We start from the raw sequence: 21,857 nt of genomic DNA, 5'->3' as shown, positions 1-21,857 counted from the left end.
CACACTCCTTCCTCTGCTGAAGCAGCATGTCGCCAACACCTTTGTTTCTTGATTCGTACGTGCAGCAAAGTTCCTCCAGAACCCTTCGGCCCCTTACTGGTAAATTCACAGCTCAGCTGTTCGAGGGCGTTGTTACATTATTAAATTATTACTGATAAAGTACTGCCTCAAGTACCTTATTGCTTTCATAACACGGTTAGCAGCGACATTATAAATTAAGTAAATAGTTGCCTTTCAGCACAAAATAGTTGGAGCCACCAAACACTGTGTGTCACATTTCATGAGTCGAGAAGCAAATAGTCCACGTACGTGCATGTAAACAGCATTGTGACCCTCACCATCTCATTCATTCACATCGCTCATGACCTCCACCTTAATGTCCGCTTGTGAAACCTCACATTGCCTCGAAATCATCATTTGTGGGATTTCTGGGGTTTTCCAGAGATTCGTCACCAAGCTGAAAGCCAAAATGTCAACTAACAGTCGCACAAAGACGTGTTACTGTGAGTGCGCAGTGATATGGAACAATGGGGTCGATGTGAACAGCTACTGTACATTATGGCTGAATAATGAACTCGCCTCTCATCCAATGAGAACGCTGGATTTCATCTACCTGTGTTATAATGGTACATTTAATTACACATCTTTTTCCCATTTTTGTGCATGGCGTATGGTTGCTTTTCCCTCCCAGATTTAGAAAGAGTGTTGATAGCTTGCTAGTGGCTCCGCTAAACCAGCACTACAGTATCTGCATGAAGTCTGGGGATGAGATTAGCTTGCTGTGTGGATCATTGTGTAGCGAGCAGACTCCAAACATGAGTTTTACTCAAGGATTATTCCTGAATCACCCAAGGGTAAACTTTGTAGCGCCTACCTTTGTCGGCTCTGTGCTGAACCTGGATTTGTTCACTTGGTGGTAAATAGATCCTGTAGTCGTTGAAGTGTCTGAGGTTGGGGCATTCCTTGTCCCTGGATGTATTCACAGGAAAGTAGTTGCTCTTGATGGATAATCATTATTCCGGGGTGTTGGTAGGGGATAAACGCATCGAGGAAACCATTAAATGTTAAATAAAACCAAACATGACTGAAAAGTATTGAATTTCGACGGTATCTTTTGAGACAAAAAAATTCTACCAGAAATGATGGGAAATAAAATGATGGGAAACAATCATGGAAAATGTGGCTCATTATTTTCCTGAAGTCCCCCCGCAGGCGTCCATAGCGAGCCAGTCCATTGGGTTGTTTGACCGCCTCTGGCTGCAGTGTTAAAAAGACTAATCATATATAGTGGTAAGAAAAACAGACGATGTTGAGGAAACGGTATTCGTTTGATAAGGATAAAACAAGCTCTTTCAGTTAATATTTTGTATGATTGTATTTAATTATAAACACTATCTGAAGAAAATATATCCTCATCTTCCAGGAGTCCTGTTTATACACCTGATCAAACTTGTAAAACACCCATATCTTCCCATTGAGCAGTTGGCCTACAAAGACCTAATGCAGTAAAAACAAGGAAGGCATAGAAGTAATGAAAAGAAGAGATTAAAGGTGAAATAAGATGAAAAGAGAAGATAAAAGAAACAATGAGGAGACTTGGGGGGATTTGGTGGGATTTACACCAGGAACGCATACATCCCTCTCCTGTTCCCTAAAGCCTCTCTCTACTCTCCTCTCTTCCTAGTCTCTTCCTTCTTATTCATCTCCCTTCTTCCTCTTCTTCTTTTTCTCACCAACAATAGCATTTTGCAATAGCAGCTTTGTGATATTGCCATGATTTCTCCACTATAATAAATCCATCTGCTGTTACAGCTTTTCAAGAGACAATTTGTAAATAAAACTATAAGGCCATGGAAAGATTCACGGTTCATTTCCCTGAATGCTGTTGAAACTGTTCTTTAATCTGACTGAATGCACTTTGTCATTTAATTAAGTCATCAGAAGCATTTAATAATACATTATGCCACAGTTTGTGTTCCATCAGCATGAAAAGGTTTTACCCTAAGGCACATTAGCACAACTGAATATGTGAAAGTCTACAATCCGGCACCGTATTGATCATTTCATCGATAAATACCCAGTGTTGTGCCTGAACGCGTTCATTGAACGATATTTCATGAACTCGTTCATATTTTGGGCGAACGTGAACTGAACGTACTGTATTAATGCCCGATGAACGTTACTGTGAACTCGTTCATTCTGGTGTCTGTGAACGGCACGTTCTTTCAGGTTAACATCGTTCAATGGGGCGCCAGATTCCTATAGAAAACACACCGTAAACGCGCCTTAATAAGTAGCGGAATAAACACCCAATCTGGCAACACCAGCCACCATTGTCGCACCGCGCATGCGTCATCAAAAAAAAAAAGAAATGCATGGAGGCGACAGCTGCGTGTAGCAAAGAAGCGGCGTATAATAATTTAAATGAGTTTTATGGTCGGTGAGGATGGGAGGAATCTGGAGGATGGGAGGAATTCTTTGCAAACATTTGCACCTTAATAATAACTGTCGTGTTTTTATTCCTTATTTAAAAAAGACCATTCAAGCTAATTCATTTTAAAATTTGTGAACTGAACTTTGAATTAGTTCATGTAGAAAGTGAACTTTCCCAACACTGTAAATACCTTAGAGAATGTTCAAAGCAATCTTGTTTTCTTTTTCTTTTTCGTTCTACTTTTGGATATTGGACAGCGAAGGGGTTGTTTTCATAGCGCTGTGTGAACATTTCAGGATATGAGCCTTTTTCCACTGGACCTTTGGTCCCTGACTTGGCATCCTAAAACAACTTGTTTGGGATGCTCGGAGCGTCCCCGTTGTGTGCATCTCAAGCGTCATATTGGGATACTGGGCTGCATTTGCGTTTCCCAACATCACCAGTCTGAGTGTATAATCTATTCTGTGCTGGATGCAAACCAAGCCCTCCTCCAGGCTAGAGGGCCTGAAGCTGTTTGGTACCAAAGAACATCAGAGAAAGAACATGTGCTACTTTAGCAACTTGACTTTATTCGATAGTGTAGAAATGGCCGCGGTGCTGTCCCTGTGATGTATGAGTAGTCAAGGACTTTAAGTCCTTAGGTTTTCATCCTTACACGGTTGGACGAGAACATCCAATGACGTCCGTGGTTCCAGGCCTGCTCTGACACTTTTACAGGCTGCTTCTTTGCCCATATCTCCATATCTTTCCTTCAGTGGTTTCACTGATCAAAATAAGCAGTACGGCAGCAGGTTTGTGATGCACCTACTGACGCTGCTGTTTTAACGCCACCGGGAGAGAGGGCTGGACATTTTCAGTGGCGGTTAAGCTAGCGCCAAGACGGGACAGATCCTTTAAGGCTTTTTTTCCACACGACACACTTACACAACAGTAAAGATTACAAATGAACACATTAAAAGGCTGACCTGAATGCTTTTAGGCATCGGCTGTGTTCCTGACATATGGACATATGTGTATCCACGTCATCATCGAGTGTGTGCTCTGAACTGTCGAAAGCTGTGCGTGTGTTGTTTCAAAAGATCAACTCTATTAAATCCTTCGTTTGGACTTAATTGGCATCTGTTGTGTGAACTGGACAGGATCCTTTGAAATCAAAGCAGTCCAGAATTTAAATGAACTTTTCTTTATGCTCTTCTGTCAGTCAGGGGTTTTACAAAGTGTGTGTGTGTGTTAAGCAGCAGTGGCAGGGACCTCCTGTGGAGAGATTCAGAGAGAACTGCAGTGAGACTGAAGAAGACAGAGACGGGTGATGATACTTTCAAAATATAGTTTTAACATTTTTATTTGTCATTAAAAGTGATGGAAAACAAACGTTTCAACTTTAAGTTTCTTTTGTCCTTGTACTGTATGTACTGTAACACAAGCCAAGCCTAACGGAACAAGCATAAATATAGATCAAATATATATTATATATAGGGCCGGGACTCGATTAAAAATATTAATCTAATTAATTAGAGGCTTTGTAATTAATTAATCGAAATTAATCGCATATATTATACATACAAATATATGACCTGAGAACAGTGAGAAGTCATTTTTTTCACATGGATTTTTATTTTTATTCAACCAATTCCAGTGTAGCAATAGCATATTTAGAAATATAGTACTTTCAGAAATTCAGGTAGCCTATAGGTAAGTAGACCTTCTGTAAACTATGTTTTTTTAAGTAGACCAATACTTTCAAGTACATTCAGAACATTGGTTATTTTTTCAGACGTGGTCTTAGTTACCCTGGTCCTTAAACCAGTCATCTGGTGCAGTGTGGGTTGGGTGTGGGTCCTTGTACCCGGAGTGGGGCTAACGTCCACGCTAGCTGCTAATTGTTTTGCGTTGAGGTGATACTTGAGGCTCGATGTGAATTCCTTGTTGCGTAGCTTGCACACAACCACGCTCTTATCGACGCTTCCATCCGTGTGTTTATTATAATAAGATTTCCCATTCACGGGGCCACCCGACACGGTCTCGTCAGCTTCTTCGTTCATGTTCACTGTGGTTTGTTGTTGTCTGAAGTCATGAACGCTAGTTGGTGCTCCAGTATAATCGGTCCCCCCGAAACTCATCCAGTGAGAAACGTTCCGCGGTGCAAAAAAAAGTGTAAAAATGCGTAAAAAATGTGTAATGCGTTATTTTTATGTGTAAATAATTAATCTTAATTCATATTGTAATTAATTAATCGCAATTAACGCGCTAAAGTCCCGGCCCTAATTATATATATTATCATGATCATATCTATGGAAGTAAATCTGTGTCATCAGGTTTTGAAAGAAAAAGGTGATTGAATTTCTAGCACTGAATATTTACGCATTGAAATTATGTATCTGAATGTTTATCAAAAAATTCAACCGCAAATAATTCAACGTTAAAATATTCAACCGCAAAAAATTCACCCACAACATCCGGGTCCTTAAGGAAGAGCAATCGATTCTAGATTCAAGATCAGGAGCGTGCCTCAAATAAAAGGAGCGAGCACCCAATACAACTGTGGCTTGTCGGCAGCAATGTCTAACCAGAACCATCACCTTCACATAAATGTAACCCTTTTTCAACTTGAAACCCTAAAAAAGCCTTTTAAACAAGTAAGGACCAGCCAAAATGTACTCAATTTGCAAAGAGGTCTTCACTGTATTTGTTCTCATTTTTGGTATTTAGTAGTGTCATTATCATGCATATCCTTTAGTGGCTGCGTGATGATGTGTTATTAAGGCCACAACGAGCTGATGTGTTGTGGAACAAAGCAGAGAGCACAGCTCGATAATTCAGCCACTCATAACGAGGACGAGGCAGCAAGCCGTACAAATCAAAGCTCCTAATCAGGGTTCATTTTGTAAAACAAGAATAATAGAATCCATTCAGTTAAAATAGAAAAAACAGCATATCAGACAAACAGTACATGACAGTAACTGAGTACTAAGCGTAAAGGCGAGCATGTGGAAATTAGCTCTTGTGATGTACAACTTACCTCTCAGAATATAAGGGAAATTAAGTGGTCGAGCATATTGCAATGTGTTCAACCTCAAATAATATATTTTAAACTGATTGTTTAGTCTAGGATGAATAGAACTAACTTATCACAGAGGTAATACAACTAAACATGCGTTTATGGTCTCAATCTTTATTTTAAAGTCTTCTTCAATACAACGTGATATTCAGTTTGTAAATGATGGTCCATTTAGTCAAATAGAGCATAAGTGATTGACAGGTTACTGCCACCAGAGCCTTAGACGATGTCTCTGCGTCTCTCAGAATTATCAACATGGTAACTTCTGTTGACTGATTGAAAAAAATCACAGAGGCAACGGGTGCTTCCTTTATTCAGTTTAGTTTTTCCACCCATTCATCCGTAATAATAAGCCGACATTCAGTTAATTTGTTGGTACCAAGTCGCCACAGCCTTCCAGAGAGACCGGGTGACATCAAGTGCAACCACTTTCCCCTTCACGTGCTCCAACACACTCACATGTACATGCACACACTATGCTCAATGCTCATATGTACACACACCTGCATCTGCTGAAGTACACGCTGCCAATTTAAACAACCTAAACGTACATACATACACAGCCCGTGACCTTCCCATAGTTGTGACTCAATGCTCAGTCTAAATAGTGTTAACGCACCCAACCGCTCACCCGCTGCGTATAAAACAGATCGGAGCCGTTTGGGTTCGTCCCAATAGAATAGCTACTCATTAGGTTAATATAAAAATCTATTATTTTTTATTATTATTAAGTTGAGCTGCTTAACATCTGGCTGTACACAAGCGTTTTAACTTTTGGGCGGCGAGGCCACCGGCTGTTACTGTTACTACATCTGTGTACAACCGCACCCATCTGGTTTGCCGTTTGCCTGATTCCATGTGAATGCAGCACAGACAAATATGTGTGTGTGTGTGTGTGTGTGTGTGTGAGTCACAAACAATGTTCATTCCCAGCTTAGGTGTCCTGTGTAATATGCATGTGATCTTGATTTATGAGCATGGCGAGTCCAAACCTCTGGGACCAAACAACTCCAAACACAAGCTGACGATTCCTTCCTCACAGCTGATATCCACACATGTTTGCTCTCAGCCCTCTAGGGAGGCAGACTCTTGTGTATGTGTGTGTTTGCTCATCATTTGGAGTGTAATCCAGTTGAAAAACATGGATGCTGGCGCCTAATTCAGGCGCTCAACGTCTGCATGGTAACTCACTCTGCATATGTCATCTCAGCTTGATGGGCAACAAACCTGAACAAATAAATAGTGACTCATGTTACTGATGATGCGGTGGCCGTCCTTTCCGAGGCACAATAAGTCATGTGCAGGGGCCCACGTGGCCCCCAAGCCATCAGAACGGGCCAAATGTCCCACAGTCAATGAGTCAATGTTTCATTGGTTTAGTAATGAGCGTTATGGGCTCCCTCAGCTGGGCAGCTTGTAAGGAGTGTGATCGGTGTTGGTGCCGCGTTCCAACGCAACGCACTGAGCAATGACATCATGAAGCGCTGCGTCATTGCGTGCACTTTTTGTAAATAATGCACGCATCTTTTTCTGTTCTCATCTGTAATCCTGGAGGCCAAAAGACAGAGTGATCCCAAAAAGCACAACCATCACCTCCCAAAGGAGCCGCTCGGGGAATAGAGAGTAATGTGAATGCATCGTCCGACCGAGTTCCACGGTTTTAAATCCGTTCAGCGGTTTATTATTTGGAACCATAAGTAACAGAATCGGGTGGAATGAATGTTACTTTCCTCAACAAGAGCTGGTAGATGTGGTTTGAAGAAATGCTGAAAAAAGACCTCATAATGTAGATGATCCCAATTTCTTAAATTTAGTTTCCATTTGACTATTTATGGTTTTATGCACCACCGGGCAACTATCATAGGAATGAACAGGACCTAGCTTCTGCCCCTGTATCTAGTTCCCCCCACACATCCATGGAGAGTTCAGGAAGATATAGTAGAGCATTTCTGCTGACGTTTACCTGCCTGTGGCACAAAACCCAGTGAGGCGAACCCATGACAAGCCGGTTACGGTTAGAAGTTAGCAGTGACTCATCTCTGAAAAAAGGCTGTGGCTTAGTAACCTTATAGCTATAAACGTGGGGGACAAATACTTGCCTAGGATACCTCTGAAGTCAAACTATGATTATGTGAGTGTAACATGGACTTGGGACAGCTGGGTGTAGCATGTGAGTTGGACAGTTGTTTCAGTCAGATCAATCAAAGGTTTCATTTAGAGAGCTGTTTGTTCCCTAGAAACACAGGACATTCATCCTCTTGTCCCTAAGATGAACTATTATTGTGAGACAATTTGTGTTTATTATCAGCTCATCTCCCGTTGAAAGAATTTGAAGGTGACTCTGGAAAAAAAGAAACCGCACTGTTTCTCCTCTTCTCCCGCGAGTCTCTTTCTCATTCTCACCATCAGTGTCACCTCCTCCTCCTCGTTTGTCTTCCTCCCTCGGTTTTTTTTTGTCTCACACTTGGTATTTTTCTATTTCTGTCCCTCTCCACTCTGTAACCTCTCAGCTGGAAAGGACAGCAATCAGCATCAACATGCTCTGATTGTGCGTCACCAATGAAAAGGTGGGAGGGATGATTGTTGGGTGAAAAAAACAAGGACTTGTAGAATCAAGAGTTCACGTTGACTCTTTTTGTCATCCGACTCACTGGTCAAGTGGCTGGTCGTGTAAGTCGTCAGTCATTTGAGACCTGTCACTGCCCTCGTTAACCATCGTCACATGACTCGTTAGTCCCTGACCAGTCATGACACTGGTTATTTACTCACTGGTCACAAGTGCGTTTCGACCTTCTATTCTATAGCTAGTCAACGTTAGACACCGTGCAGTTACTGGACTGGTTAGTGACTTGTTAGTGACTTGGGTCATTACACACCCAGTAGCCTCAATACCTTGTTGTTAGTGACATCGCTGGACTCATACACATGATTGTCACGCAGCTTAATAGATATTCACTAGTCACGTAATTAGTTATTAATGGAGGGGGGTCTTTTTGGGCTCAATTTGAAAGAGCAGTTTGGATTTTACATTAACACACCCTATATTACATTATCATGTGGATTTTTTTTTCTTGGACACATATGACCCTAAAGGTACCTCAAGGTGTCAAAGATGGAAGCTAAGGAAGATTTGTTATTTGACAAGTTTGGGGGATTATTTTATATTTTTAGCTAGAATAAGCATAGCCCTATGGCACGGAGCAAGAAGACACATCTGGCAATGATGCAAACTATGATTCATACATTCACAATGGGTTCGTAAAGGTAAAAGAACATTTTCAGTATTTTGCAGGAGTACGAATCTACTTTAGTCCACCAAGAACTGAGTTGTTCCAAAGAAGTGATGATGATGGAACATCACAGGAGAGCTCTGCAGTGGGGCCCATTGTATATTCCGCTTCATACCGAACTGGAGTCTGTGTAATGTAATCTGAATCAATAGTGGAATATAATGTTCATCAGCAGTGTTTACTCTCACACACACACACATCCAGTAAGCTTTAATACTTTCATTAGCGTTAAAAACGAGGTGATTTAGATTACACTGGGTGTCTTGTCCTTTCACCAGCCTGAGCACCGCCATGGTTTTGCCCACGTTGCCATGGAGACAAAAACCTGTCTTTCTACTGTGCATTATCGTAACCCTAAACTAAAGAATTGTGGCTATTCAACTATTGCTGTATTTGTGTAAATTTGGTCAAATCTTTGATATCTCGTCCTTGTAAATTGTTTCCTTAAATGGCAAGTAGGCAAAATCAATGGAATGGAAACCTTCAAACTAATCTGATTTAAAGAATGTTTTCTTCACTGTGTCATTTAGAACTGAAGTTTCTTACCTCTGTGTCTCATTCTCTCCCTCAGAAACCTGTCCAAGAACCACATGTTGACCACTTTGTCCTGGCAGATCTTTGAGAATCTGCAGCTCTTCGAACTGTAAGTTGACCCTTCTTTTTTTTTTTTTTACAAATGGCATATGTTGCCCCACTACCACCACCAGCATTACACTAAAAGGTGCTCCTTAATGCTCCTCGATCCCCTTCCATCAGACCTCGATCTGTCTATGATCAAACTAAACCTTCATGCTACTTGAGTAGCGCTGTCAGAAATGTTACTCTTTTACTAGATATGTCTTCCTGTACTTGGGCAATTCTGTTAAACTTGTCTTGTATCGGCCAAAGCAGAGAATGGAGGGTGGGGGGGGGTGTCAATGAAGAGGTATTATTTCATAGAATCTGGTTTGGGTGGCAGAAGTAGGACACTCAAAAACAAGATTAAAAATGAAACAACAAGTTGCTTCTGAGCAACAAGCACAATGCTAGGAAAAACTTCTGTGCAGCCTAATGAGGGTCACAGTAGACGCAGACAAACCCCTTAGGAGACAAGGGACACACATGGTTTAAATATACTGGAGAGAAACGGCAGACAATAATAATCACAGGGGAAAACACACCAGGGCAGGAAGTGAAGTTTACCTAGGGACATGACCGGTAGAAAAATACAAATAAAACCACACTGAGGCAACAGGCTTCATGTACAACAGCGCTATTTGAAGAGCAATTCAGGATGTTTTCCGCAAGGCAGCATCAGAGTTTCCATCCACCTCAGCTGGATGCTTGCAATCACACAAGATCACGCAAATTCCATCAATTCAGGTTTTAAGTGAAAAGTTAAAAATATTTAATCACAATTAATCGCATTCACTGCTCTTATCAACATGGAAAAGTGGATTGGCTTGATTTGTTTTATTTTACTGAAAAACGAACATTGCAGTAAGGCGGTCCAAAATACAATGATAAAGTGCACATTTGTGGTAAACAAGGACTCAGTGTTTAGTGCAGTAAAACCAGGGCTTAATATTGAACTCTTATTGCACAAACAATGAACCGCAACAGTGAGGTTACCAATAAAAGGTGAGCCTACTACTTCTTTGCTTTCAGTAGCTACTCAAACAGACAAACTTCGAAAAAACCTGAAGTAAATAAACTTGAGACTTGTTCATCTTTTGAACACAAATAGGTGTGTATAGATATGTATTCAACTATTTTTTTGTTTATTAAGGAATTAATTGAGTGAAGTAGGGACATTTTCCTGTAGACTACCACACAACTAGAGGATTCACCCCCTGCTGGTCATTAGAGACAATGCAGGTTTACTCTAAAAAGATTATCGTCTTCTCCATGTGCAGCAGCGTAAAGAACTCAGTGTATACAAAATATAGACATGCAACTTTAAAACATGGATTCGCCTCCCATTTTTAAGAGAGAACAAAAGAAAGATAATTGGATAACTTCTACGTTAGAAGTGTTTGCAGATGTTGCTTTTAAATCCCACAAGGGAATGTTTAAACATTTATCAAAAGATTTCTATTAAAATTGGCAATAATTTATTCAATAACGAACTCTGCTGAATCAGCACATTATTATAACAATAAGATTTACAACCACTAGTTTTCTCTCACATTGAGGGAAAATGTCACACATGAAAGATTTAAATATGAAAGGGTAAGGTCTCCTTACCCTCCAGTGGCAGTAGATATCCTCTATTCGGCAACACGCTACACTTCATTTCCATTTCAAAGCTCTTTTTCCTCTTTTCCTCCTGTGATTATCATGTCCTTGTTTCAAGTCTTCTGCTGCTCTTCGAAACTTTTGCTGGCTTCATGGTATTTTTAATTGTTATGCCCCATGATCTGCAGAGAGAAGGAGAGGAAGTGAGTTGCGAAAGCCTCACTTTTACCAGCAGATCAGAGGCTGCACAAATACACAGATAACACTCGCGGTCTCACAGGGCCAGTCAAGTTGACTACTTTTCCATTTTCGCTGTAGATAAGAGTTTCCCGGTCTGAGCTGGACACGTCAAGCGGCGCAGGTCTGTTCAGCGGGTTAACAGGACCAGTCAGGGACACCATGTGACCATCTGTTTCCCGGTCTGAGCGAACCTGGTCAAGTTGTTCTGTGAGGGGGGCCTTCACAACCATGTCTATTCTGCTGTCTCCATTGACCACCCCTACCTTGTCTGCGGGCTTACACGACCACAACCTGTCCTTGTCTTTGGTCAACCTTGACCCCAACCTGTCCTGCCCTTTGGTCTAGCAGACCCCTCTCTGTTGAAATGCCACCAGGCCTCACTGTGGTCCAGCCAGACCCTTGCTATGTCCTGCGCTTCCCTGTGGTTCAACGCGAACTTCCTCTTTCCATTTCTTGTTATCCTTGGCATTTATTGTCTCTCGGCTCAAAGGACCTCTGAGTGGCTGTAAGTATTTATGTTATTTCTTCATAAAATATACCTGCTTTTCGGGGATATGCCTCTTCTCGGCTCGGCATTGCGGCCCCTGGTCTGTCCTACGGCAGGATGAAGTCCAACCCCGAACAACACTGCACTAATATTCATACCTGTTTATGATAAAGCACTGTTAAAATTTCAAAATGTCTCTCCGGATTGAAATGTAGTTATTTCTTTTTTCATTTTATTTTTCAAAATTAGGAAAGCAATGTTTAAAGTCAATAAACCTGGCAGCATGGTGTAGGTGTTGAGCGCTGAGCACTACTCCTCTCAGCGGAGATGAAGACTCGCATTTAATCAGACCTCGTCCCATCGCTACAACTGCAGCGGCCCATGTACATGTGCAAAATACATTGGGTCAAACATTCAAGTCATGAAGGTATGAATCATCTTTTCACGCCAAGTGTTCAACAGCAATCATAGATATGAGGATTTTCTGTTTTAGTAGCTTCGGCTACAGATTTAAACAGCAGCATATTACGTGATCTGCATCCCTCTCCTCCTCTGCCTTCTCACTCCACGTTTCAAATCAGCTGCCAAACTCGCTTCTATCAAATCTTTTCAAATGCCAGGATGAATAAAACTTCCCTCCAGAAGAGACTGAAGCACATAAGTGAATTGAACTTTCTGCCTGAGTCGTTTCAGTAGAGAGGGTCCTGAGCCACCTTCTGTCTACTTCTAGAGGTGTCGTCTTGAGGAGGGCAGTCATTCATCTCACAGGTATGAAACACAGAAGCTGGATGAGGAAAGCCTCACTCAACAGCTTTGACTTTTTTAAATAAATGAAATATAAACACCTCATAATCTCACCACCAATTTATTTGTATTGAAAAACGAAATAAAGGCAAGTCAATAAGTAAGAACTACGGCTTTCAAAATGAACGCGTTAATCTATGAGATTATTTTGGTTTGTTTACTTCTGTCATGTGTTGACCCCTGACCCCTGAAACCGCTGCTAGCTGCAGTCAGTTGGATTGGATTGGATTATATATATATATATATGTATATATTTATATATATATATATGGACAGTGTTGTTTAGGATGCTGAACAGAAAAGGAGTTGTCTTTATTTATCGTTTATTTAATATCGTACTTCAGTCTGACCATCAGGTTAATTGGCAAAACTTTTTCCCTGGACACTGATAAGACTCATTTCTAATTAAACATTTCCTCAACAAATGATGTCCTAATGAAATATCATTTATAGACTCACTTTCCTTTCATGACAAAGTGGCTGAGTTGGAACTGAGCGAGAGACACACTAAGGACTAGAGCATTTATTTTCGTCTTTTGAAAGCAGGGCAGCTCCTCGGAGAAGAATGGGCTGTCCTTTGTGGAGCAGATATGGCTACAAATACTAACAAAGCGTTCTCCCAGTGTAATACACACATACGCACGCAGCACAAGCATCTACACTGGCACTATCCCTAGAAGCTCAGTGTGCGTTACACCTGGGGACCGAGGACATAGTTGCAAAATGAAGATACTTTTGCCAGGTCATCTCTTCTGGCTGGATCTTGAGAGTTCAAGTGTTTGGTTGGATTGCGGTTCTGAGACCTAAAGTGTCTGAGGTGACCGAGAGAAGACACGTGTTCTCATGGCTGTCATCCACCAAACTCATGTTAATGTTTGTTCCATTGACACCTGTGGGATTGTCTGGGGTTACATACGACCCATTTGTTGTGGGTTAAGCTACTTTTAGAACCTCCTTTCATTTGATAACTAAAAGCTGTCATGATTACAATTCCTTGTTGATTACAGCCTGATCGGGCCATGGGTTTAAATACTCGTTCTCAAGTCAAGGGGACTGAGAGCGGACGATGTACATATACGGCTGGGCACACAATACGGGGAAAAATCTCCAACAAATGTGTGTCAGAGCTCCGAATTAGTGATGGGCCATCATGGTGCAGCTAGATACAAAAAGGGTGGGGGACTTTGAAGCTTTTTGTAGGTGGGTAGGCATAACTGCATCAAAAATAGGCATATCTTAGTAAAGGAAACAAGTTGCCAATTAGTGGGTAAAAGAGTGTTTTTTAAATATCCCCAGTACAATGCAACATAGCTATTATACCAATAAAAAGAAGTGTACTTTAAAGGTAATTTATTTTAATATTACAGTTTTTCTCGATTGTTTACACACATTTTCTTAAAGCATGCCTCATACTCTCAGAACTCTACACACAAATCAAAAAACACACACACAATGGGCAAAACCCCTCAATACTCCTGCAAAATGAAACTTTACATTCAAAACAATGTAATTTCTTCTCAAAATTGTATTTTGTTTTCAAATGACACACACAAACCATCATATGAATGGACGTTTATAAGAACCAGTTGAACACTGATGTGCTCAATGTAAAACACTATGATGAATGGAAAACACTTCTCCATTCATCATAATGACTTTGACCTTTTTTTACACTTACTACAGACAGTACATACATACGTGTGTTGTAAAATATTTAGAACACACAAATACATGGTAACAAATATATTTTATTTTCCCCACGAAAACAATGCACACAGTGTACATCCCAAGCAACACAAAGTTGTACATACAGTGGTCTACATACAAAACAACAGAAGAATTTACTGTATACAGTTACAGTAAAAAACTATGCTGCATCCTGTCTTCGGTTCCGGTCTGTTCCACAGCACCTCATCCACATCACAAGCAGTGGGGGAAATATAGTTTAGCATGTCGAATCCAGCCATGAAAAGCATCAACTGCTTTATCTCCACATGCGTCTTCCATAGCTTAGAGAAGGGGTAAATGCGTTTGTGGATTTCGGTCAAACACTTTCCATCTCCAGGCAGAAAAGAATTCCTCCATAGCTTTGGTCAACCAAAGTGGCTCGGATCTCATCAGAGTTTACGGTCCTTGGCCTTCCTCGTCCTTGTCCTCCCCCTGTCCTCTTACTCTAACTCCTCTGGCTCTGTTTCTAATGTTCCCCTCCATTGCTCCAAAACAGAAGAGCTCACCTGTTGCCCTTTTATGCTAAAGCTCTGATTCCTAATTGTAACACTGTGTGACAGGTGTTTTCCCATGTGACGAGTCAGTGTGCATAGTAGGGCAATTGACTTTAGAATTTTGAATGACAGTGTTTTTCTTCATTTCTTCAGAGAATGCAGAGAATTGTGTGTAGTGTTTGGAAAAATGTGTGTTTTAGAACTGCAATTTGAGTGTAAAGCAAGAATTGTGCTTGTAGTTTAGCAGAATTGGTTCAGGGGGTTGGTGCATGAGTTACATGTTGTGGTCATTGTGTGTCAAGTACCAGGATTTGTGTGTAAACAATCGAGAAAAACTGTAATATTAGAAATGTTCTACAACAAGCTCAGTTGATGGATTTCAATCCCCCCCCCTCTGCCTGCGTCAGATAGCAGGTGAAGAGTGAATATGAGGCAACACCCCCCCATCACCTCCAGTCATTGTGAGCCATTCAGCGTCTTCATGGCTGCTAACAACACACATATTCTGCCCCATTCAGCCTGTGTCCCGCTGAATGTACCCTGTTGGTCTCGCTATTGACTCCTATTCAGCTACTCACACTGCCAATGACTGACTGGACACCACGCTGGGCCTCGTGACAACAAAGAGCCCCCACACACAGACTGCACACACTTCCCCTACCTCATCACCTAAACCCATGCGAGCACTGTCACAGAGCACCAGCACCAGGCTTTTCTGACACAATGGTGTCCGATTACACTGTGAGGATGTAATCAGACATCAGACATGGCTGCAATAAAGGAAATTTTGGTCTGCTTTGATCTCTTGGGGAACAGAAGGCTGCGCCCATCTTCAGCCGTCGTCCTGCCGAAGATGGGATCGCTTCACTTTGGACTTTAGTTCAACATCAATCTGTTAGCCGTTCAGAGACCCTCTGGTTTTGAACAATGGGGATTCAACAAGAAAGTGAGCATCTGGATCCCATATGCGTTCCCCTTCTCCACAATCAGCTATCGTTTCCAGATGTATGTGTCAAGGCCGGACTGCAAGAAGGACTCAGATGCAGGGGGTTGACGCGTTAGGCCGTCTTTATTAGTCTTGTGGATAAAACAAAACATAAACGGCTATGAACTGTGGCTGTTTCTACCAAAACTTATAAACTCAAAATCTCTCTTAACAGAGGAAAACAAAGAGGCTTCGAAAAGAGGCTTCGAAAGAACTCCAGACTAATTCTAAGAAAGTTTACAAACAAAAGGTTACTCGTTACAGAGGAAAACTAAAAGGCCAAGTGCTCTAAGACAAGGCAAGACAAGGCGAAAAGACTACTGTGGCTGTGGGAAGGCTTGTGTTGACAAGAGGTCGTACACTCAGGCACAAGACAAAGGGAGACGCAGACTATGGCCCTTTCTCAATATGCGTTCTTGTGTGGACTTTGGTTCTCGTGCCCGAGTACTGTTCCAATTCTAAAGTCCGCGGCCCTTTCTCAATACCTGAGTCAGCGAGAACGGACTTGCGTTCCCGCGAGAATAGACTCGGGAGACAGACTCGGGAGTCCTGACTCGCAGGTTCGGGAGAACGGAGAACGGTCATTTCTGCAATTGGAACAACAGCTGACTTGATGACGTCACCACGTCAGCTGGTCTTGCTAATATTAGAAATGGTATATATAATATTGAGCACTATATATATATATATATATATATATATAATCAGTCTTAAAATAATTTGCTTTATCATTTTAGGAGGAGGAGGTTGGATACAGTAACAAAAAATAAACTATTATACTAAAATATTTTAATGCACACACACATACCGTTTGTCTTGTTACTCAAACATCAAGAGGCTGATAATCAGTGTAGTGACCGTTCTCCGTTCTCCCAAAACCTGCGAGTCGGGACTCCCGAGTCTGTCTCCCGAGTCCGTTCTCGCCGTCTCAGGTATTGAGAAAGGGCCTATAAGACACATGAGGGCAATGGGAAACAGGTGGACACAATCAGGAATCAGGGGAGACGATTCGACTGGTGACATGAGGAAGGGCAAGTGACCTGAAACGAGAGGAAGGTTACTGCATTCAAAATAAAACCGGAAATGACAAGACAAAACCATGAAGACAAGACCCCAACCTGACCTCACCCTGTGACACTATGAATGTGTCCCCTTCAGGTCAGGCGGTGCTGATGTTGCTGCTGGGATTAAAGGCTCACTGGCTTTTTGTTTGCCGGCAGGTTGCTCCAAACCTAAAACCAGGATCTAGATCCTACAAATGCCAATATCAAAATACAAGCTAAATATACTGTTGTTTTGATAAAAGTGTTATCCAACTTCTCTTTTCATTTCATCATGAATTAAATGTACTTTAGTCTAAAGCACGAGTTTTCATCAGACCAAAAATTAAAATGTTTATTTACTTGTTACCATAATCCGGACTCTCTAAAGCCATGGTAAATATGACAATAAAAAGTAATGTATCCAACGAGTGGTTAACATTTTGGAAAGATTGACCTCATTTTGACCTCACCAATCAATTATGACCAAAAAAAAGAAACACATTAAGGTTACTAAGGTCCACTTTCTAGCTGTTTGTTAGAGTTTCACAAGTCAAATTGTTATGGTTACATGGTCAAACAAATATTTAGGCATCAAAATCGTTTTGGGATGTTGATGAACTACGAATTGAGGAATGCGATGTTTAGTGATTCAACGTCTTTAAACAGCAAGGTGCTCGAGGCATAATGAAGAAAGAAAACTAGCTTTTATTGGTAAAAGTATTTAAGGATAAAAATGGCTTCATGTTCCTTTGCAAATGCTAAAAAAACACACACTTGCGCCTGTGGTTTGTTAAGCCCTTTTTGAACACAAGTGTCTCCGCCTGCTGTGCTGCCTTCATTCATCACATCTCCATTGAACAGTATCCTCAAAATGGCAGAAAACATGAATGACCTCCTTCTCCTCTCCCTCGTCTATAAAAGTGCAAGGTTATCTGAGGCTACAGAGTGGTACATTTACATCACACTCCCCTGGCCAGGTAGATGAGCTCATTAGTCGCTGTCGACAGGAGCAAAGATTCAGATCAGATAAACTGGGATCAGCCTGAGGAAGTTGGGGGGGCGGGGGGTGCTGACGACATGATTCTAATGGCGCGTTTCCACCGAGTGGTACGGTACGGGTCGGGTCGGTACCCTTTTATTTGTGTCTCCACTGCCAAAAGTTGAGAAAGGTACCAAAAATCCGAACTGTACCGTACCACTTTTTGGGTACCCTTCCGGTGGGGTACCTGGCACAGTTGTTTGGTACTAAAGGGTGGAGCTAGACTCACTGCAGAACGTTGATTGGTTGAAAGAGTGTCGTTATTTGCGCATGCCGAATTCGCCTGTATTTTTCCGCTGTGTTTTTCCTTGCAGCATGTAGCCTTTGCTCAAACAAAAATTGTTGTCTCCTTGTGACAAACATCCACATATCGAGAAGCAAGAACAGGATGGGCTGTATGTCCTCCATTGTTGTTTGCGGTTAGCTTTCAGTTTTCGCGTGATCGAACGACGTCAATCTACTTTCCGTCCTATACCACGCCTATCAACTGATGTTACCACTACTTTCTGGAATACACCATGCCTATCAAGTAAGGGTACTGTTGGCGGTGGAAACGCTCACCAAATCATGGTTAACAGACCCGACCCGTACCGACCCGACCCATACGGTACCGCTCGGTGGAAACATGCCATAAAACTTCAAACAATGCGCTGAAAATGAAAGAGGTTTAACCAAGTCATGTTCAGGCCACTGGGTGCCACATAAAGACGTATTAAAGTGTAGTGCAGGAAGTATTCTTCCATTTTGTCGTCATTTTTAATTACCCACAGCCTCCGCACAGTGACTGCATCGCTTGAATCACTCAATAGCACTTTACATGTGGAATGAAAAAGCATTGTCTTATCAGTATTGATCCAATGTGCAATTTTCACGGTTGAAATCTTTACAATTAGGAATATTTTTGCTATTGTAGCTGTTTCTGTTAATAAAGTATTTGATTATCGCTAAGAGCCCGATGTCTATAATTCAGTACAAACATTGGAATCTGCTGATAGCACTGTGCATAGTTTCAAGCTCTCCTTCATAATGATTTATAACAACAATCTCAACACAACATTTCTATGAGCATCTAAAATGTAGAATTCATTATAACAGTAACCCAAGACTTGCTGGTCAGTCGTTGAGACACAGGGGTAGTGACTTTGTATCATCTATGGTGATAATGCTGTTCATGCAGTTACATCGCCATCCAATTTCCTATTTCCTGAACCCTGGAGTTATAGAATGCACCAGGCCTCACAGTCAGTTTAATGTCTAAACCTCTACTTTAAAATGTTTAATATACAGCGTGATCATCATTCATTTAGTAAATCACAGTCCAGTTTAGAGCGAAATGCAGCATGAAGCAGGGCGTAGAAATTGAGAGGTCGCTGTTTTCTGTTTTAGGACTTCAGTTTCACCGTGTGCTTCCACTTAGCTCCGCCTTCTGTCTTGTGAGATGGTAACAGACATTAAAGCAATATGGCGATTAGCAGCAACCAAACTCAAGGGTTGATAATGGCTCTTCTCATGCACAGTCCAGTCCACGGATTTACCAACTGCAGCACAGTGTTGATCTCTTTTTTTTGCCTTCTAATTTATTTTTTATTTATCTTTTAAATAATTTACTGTATTTCATTTTTGTGCAATAAAATGGATTAATAAGCTCTTAGAATACGTGCCCGTTTGTTTTTCCAAGATCATCTGCACAAATGAAGCCCACTCGGGGTCTAGAGGTGGGATTCTGCGAGGTTTACCAGGGGAGGGGGGTGATGTTGTTCCGGTGGGAGTCGGCCCGGTTGGTGGAGGTCTTTTAGCACTGGACTGATTGCAGTACTTGGACAGTTAGGTTCTATTGGAAAAGGAAGAAGTGATGCCGAGGAGGAGTGAGCAAGGCTCTCTGATGTTTTTGAGAAGCAGCCCTCAAGCCTTCCTCGCTTCCTTTTCTTTTTTAATATCGTTTCTTATCACTCTAATGAACACAAGCCAGCAGACAGGAACACCGAGATCCTGAGAAGAATTACTTTTCATCAGCGGTAACACCTCAAGAATAGCCCAACCAAAGGGCTGTGCTGTGAGGAGAGTACGAGTACCTGGATGGTGCCGCCTTAAGTCCCATCGGAGAGATGGAGATGTTTCCCAACCAAAGACTTGTATCTGGATCTTATGTGTGCTCTAAGTCTTAAGCTTCATATTAAGTTAATAAAGAAATCTGAATCGTCCGTGGCCCTTGTGATCAACCTGCTGATTGCTTTGATTTTGATTAAAAATATCATGAATGATGCATGTGTCTGATGTAAACCCAGTCTTTCTGAATGAGGAGCATCCGGAACTATTTTCTCTGGGTGAACAGTTTTTCTGTTGTTTTTTTTTTGTACATGGACAAAAAGTTATCAATTAGCATTGCTTATAGTCTTAGCCAGGATAGCAAACTCTGCATTCCTTACCATACTGACTATAACAGCTCCTTCTGTTATGTCCTATCACAATAAAAGTCCCTGGCATATACACAGCTTCACTGGTAGAGGTAACTCCACCATAAACAGACTGTATCCATCCTCAATTTGCTGACCATCGTACAAACTGACTAAAATATGTTTATTCTTCTAATGCACCAAATCTGTTATATTTGAACCTCAATATGAAAATGCAACTAAGTGGAACATAAATAAAGAAATAGGAAGTTTCACTCTGGCCAGTAGGGGGCGGGGGGGCATAAAGCCTTCTCAGCATCTCCTTGCATTTATGCTAAGGCACATCTCCTCTGCAAAACTAGAAACATTTTCAGTCATCATCTTCAATCTTTTTGGCTCATTGGGAAATCAAAGTTTTTGAGGATATCATTTTATTTGCTATTTGGCTCCATCAGTTTCTTTCTTTCTTCCTGAATCAGGCTGCATTTCTGTCCTGAGGCTTTCCCCCCCCCCCCCCTTTGGAGACAAATCCAATTTGTTCAATCTATCAAACCTGTGGCTGAGGCTGTAATAATGCACCTATTGATCTCAAGATTGGGTATAAGCAGGGGACTTTGTGTGCATGTGTGTATGTGTGTACACAATCAGCACAGGCCTCAGATCAACAAATGTTCATTACTCTGGCTCCTTCCCCTCAGCAGGCCCACCAACAGCAGATAGCTGGCATTCATCACGTCACGCCTGTAGGGTGCTGGAGAAACACTCCATCTCTGTTCTGTGTGTGGGAGTGTGTGTTGGTGTAGTTTTATACTACTCACTGAATCTGACAAAATTCAATATAAGACCAAATTTAGGTGCAAACATGCTAAACAGGTTCTCAATGCAGCATATCAAATGTTATAGATTATTGATAGATAGATTATTGATCAGGAAACATGTTTCTGCTTGTCCCTGTACAGGATAAAAGGATATAATTTATGAATTTTCTCTTGCCTGTTATAATATAACAAACGTGGAAGATAACTGGTTAAGATCTTAGCACAATTAAACATTCTTTCCTTTCATATTTTATGATTGAATTACGTTACGATATTCAAGTGTGTTTAACTATTTGTTTTGTAGCGATGGGGAAGGAAAGGGGAAAAAAAACCTGATGCTGTCTCGTTCCTACTCGCCGTCCTTTAAGAGTCCATCAATCTTAGCGATACAGCCGAGTGGTATTCTGGAGGAATGGCTGATGACTCTCCTGTTCATGGGTTAATGGAGTGCTTTCAAAAAAAGTGGAAGTGGATGTGGAAGTGCCTTCAGCTGTCATGCTGAACTATACAGCATCACCTCGCTGTGGTTAATGGCTCAACATTAGTAAGTAAACATCCAAACTCAACAGAATAAGATATGCTGAACAGAATAAGATATCCTGAACAGAATAAGATATGCTATTTAAAATGGTGTTGTGACTTAAAAAGCGTTAACCTAGATGGTCTAAGAAGTTGAAATGTAACTGATTTTCTCACAGAAAAGATTTGTTTTGACCTACTACAGAGCTCTGTAGAGAGGAGATGGATGGGTCTTACTTTTATCCTGGATGCTGCTGTTCACGTCGACAATATGAAGAATTTGGATTGAAACTACGTGCTATTACAGT

General features: G+C 41.4%; 1 protein-coding gene across 1 annotated transcript in view; it reads left to right on the top strand.

Annotated features, from left to right (window-relative positions):
* Window positions 1-21,857, top strand: part of ntrk3a (neurotrophic tyrosine kinase, receptor, type 3a) — a 134,444-nt gene that overhangs the window by 42,075 nt on the left and 70,512 nt on the right. Inside the window, exon 4 of the mRNA XM_037451076.2 lies at window positions 9,354-9,425. Coding sequence (XP_037306973.1) covers window positions 9,354-9,425 — 72 coding nt within the window. The remainder of the gene's footprint in view (window positions 1-9,353; window positions 9,426-21,857) is intronic.

The sequence above is a fragment of the Pungitius pungitius genome, chromosome 6 (assembly GCF_949316345.1).
Source record: "Pungitius pungitius chromosome 6, fPunPun2.1, whole genome shotgun sequence".
NCBI lineage: Eukaryota > Metazoa > Chordata > Actinopteri > Perciformes > Gasterosteidae > Pungitius > Pungitius pungitius.
The sequence above is the reverse complement of the archived record's forward strand: the minus strand, read 5'-3'. Positions and strand labels throughout refer to the sequence as shown.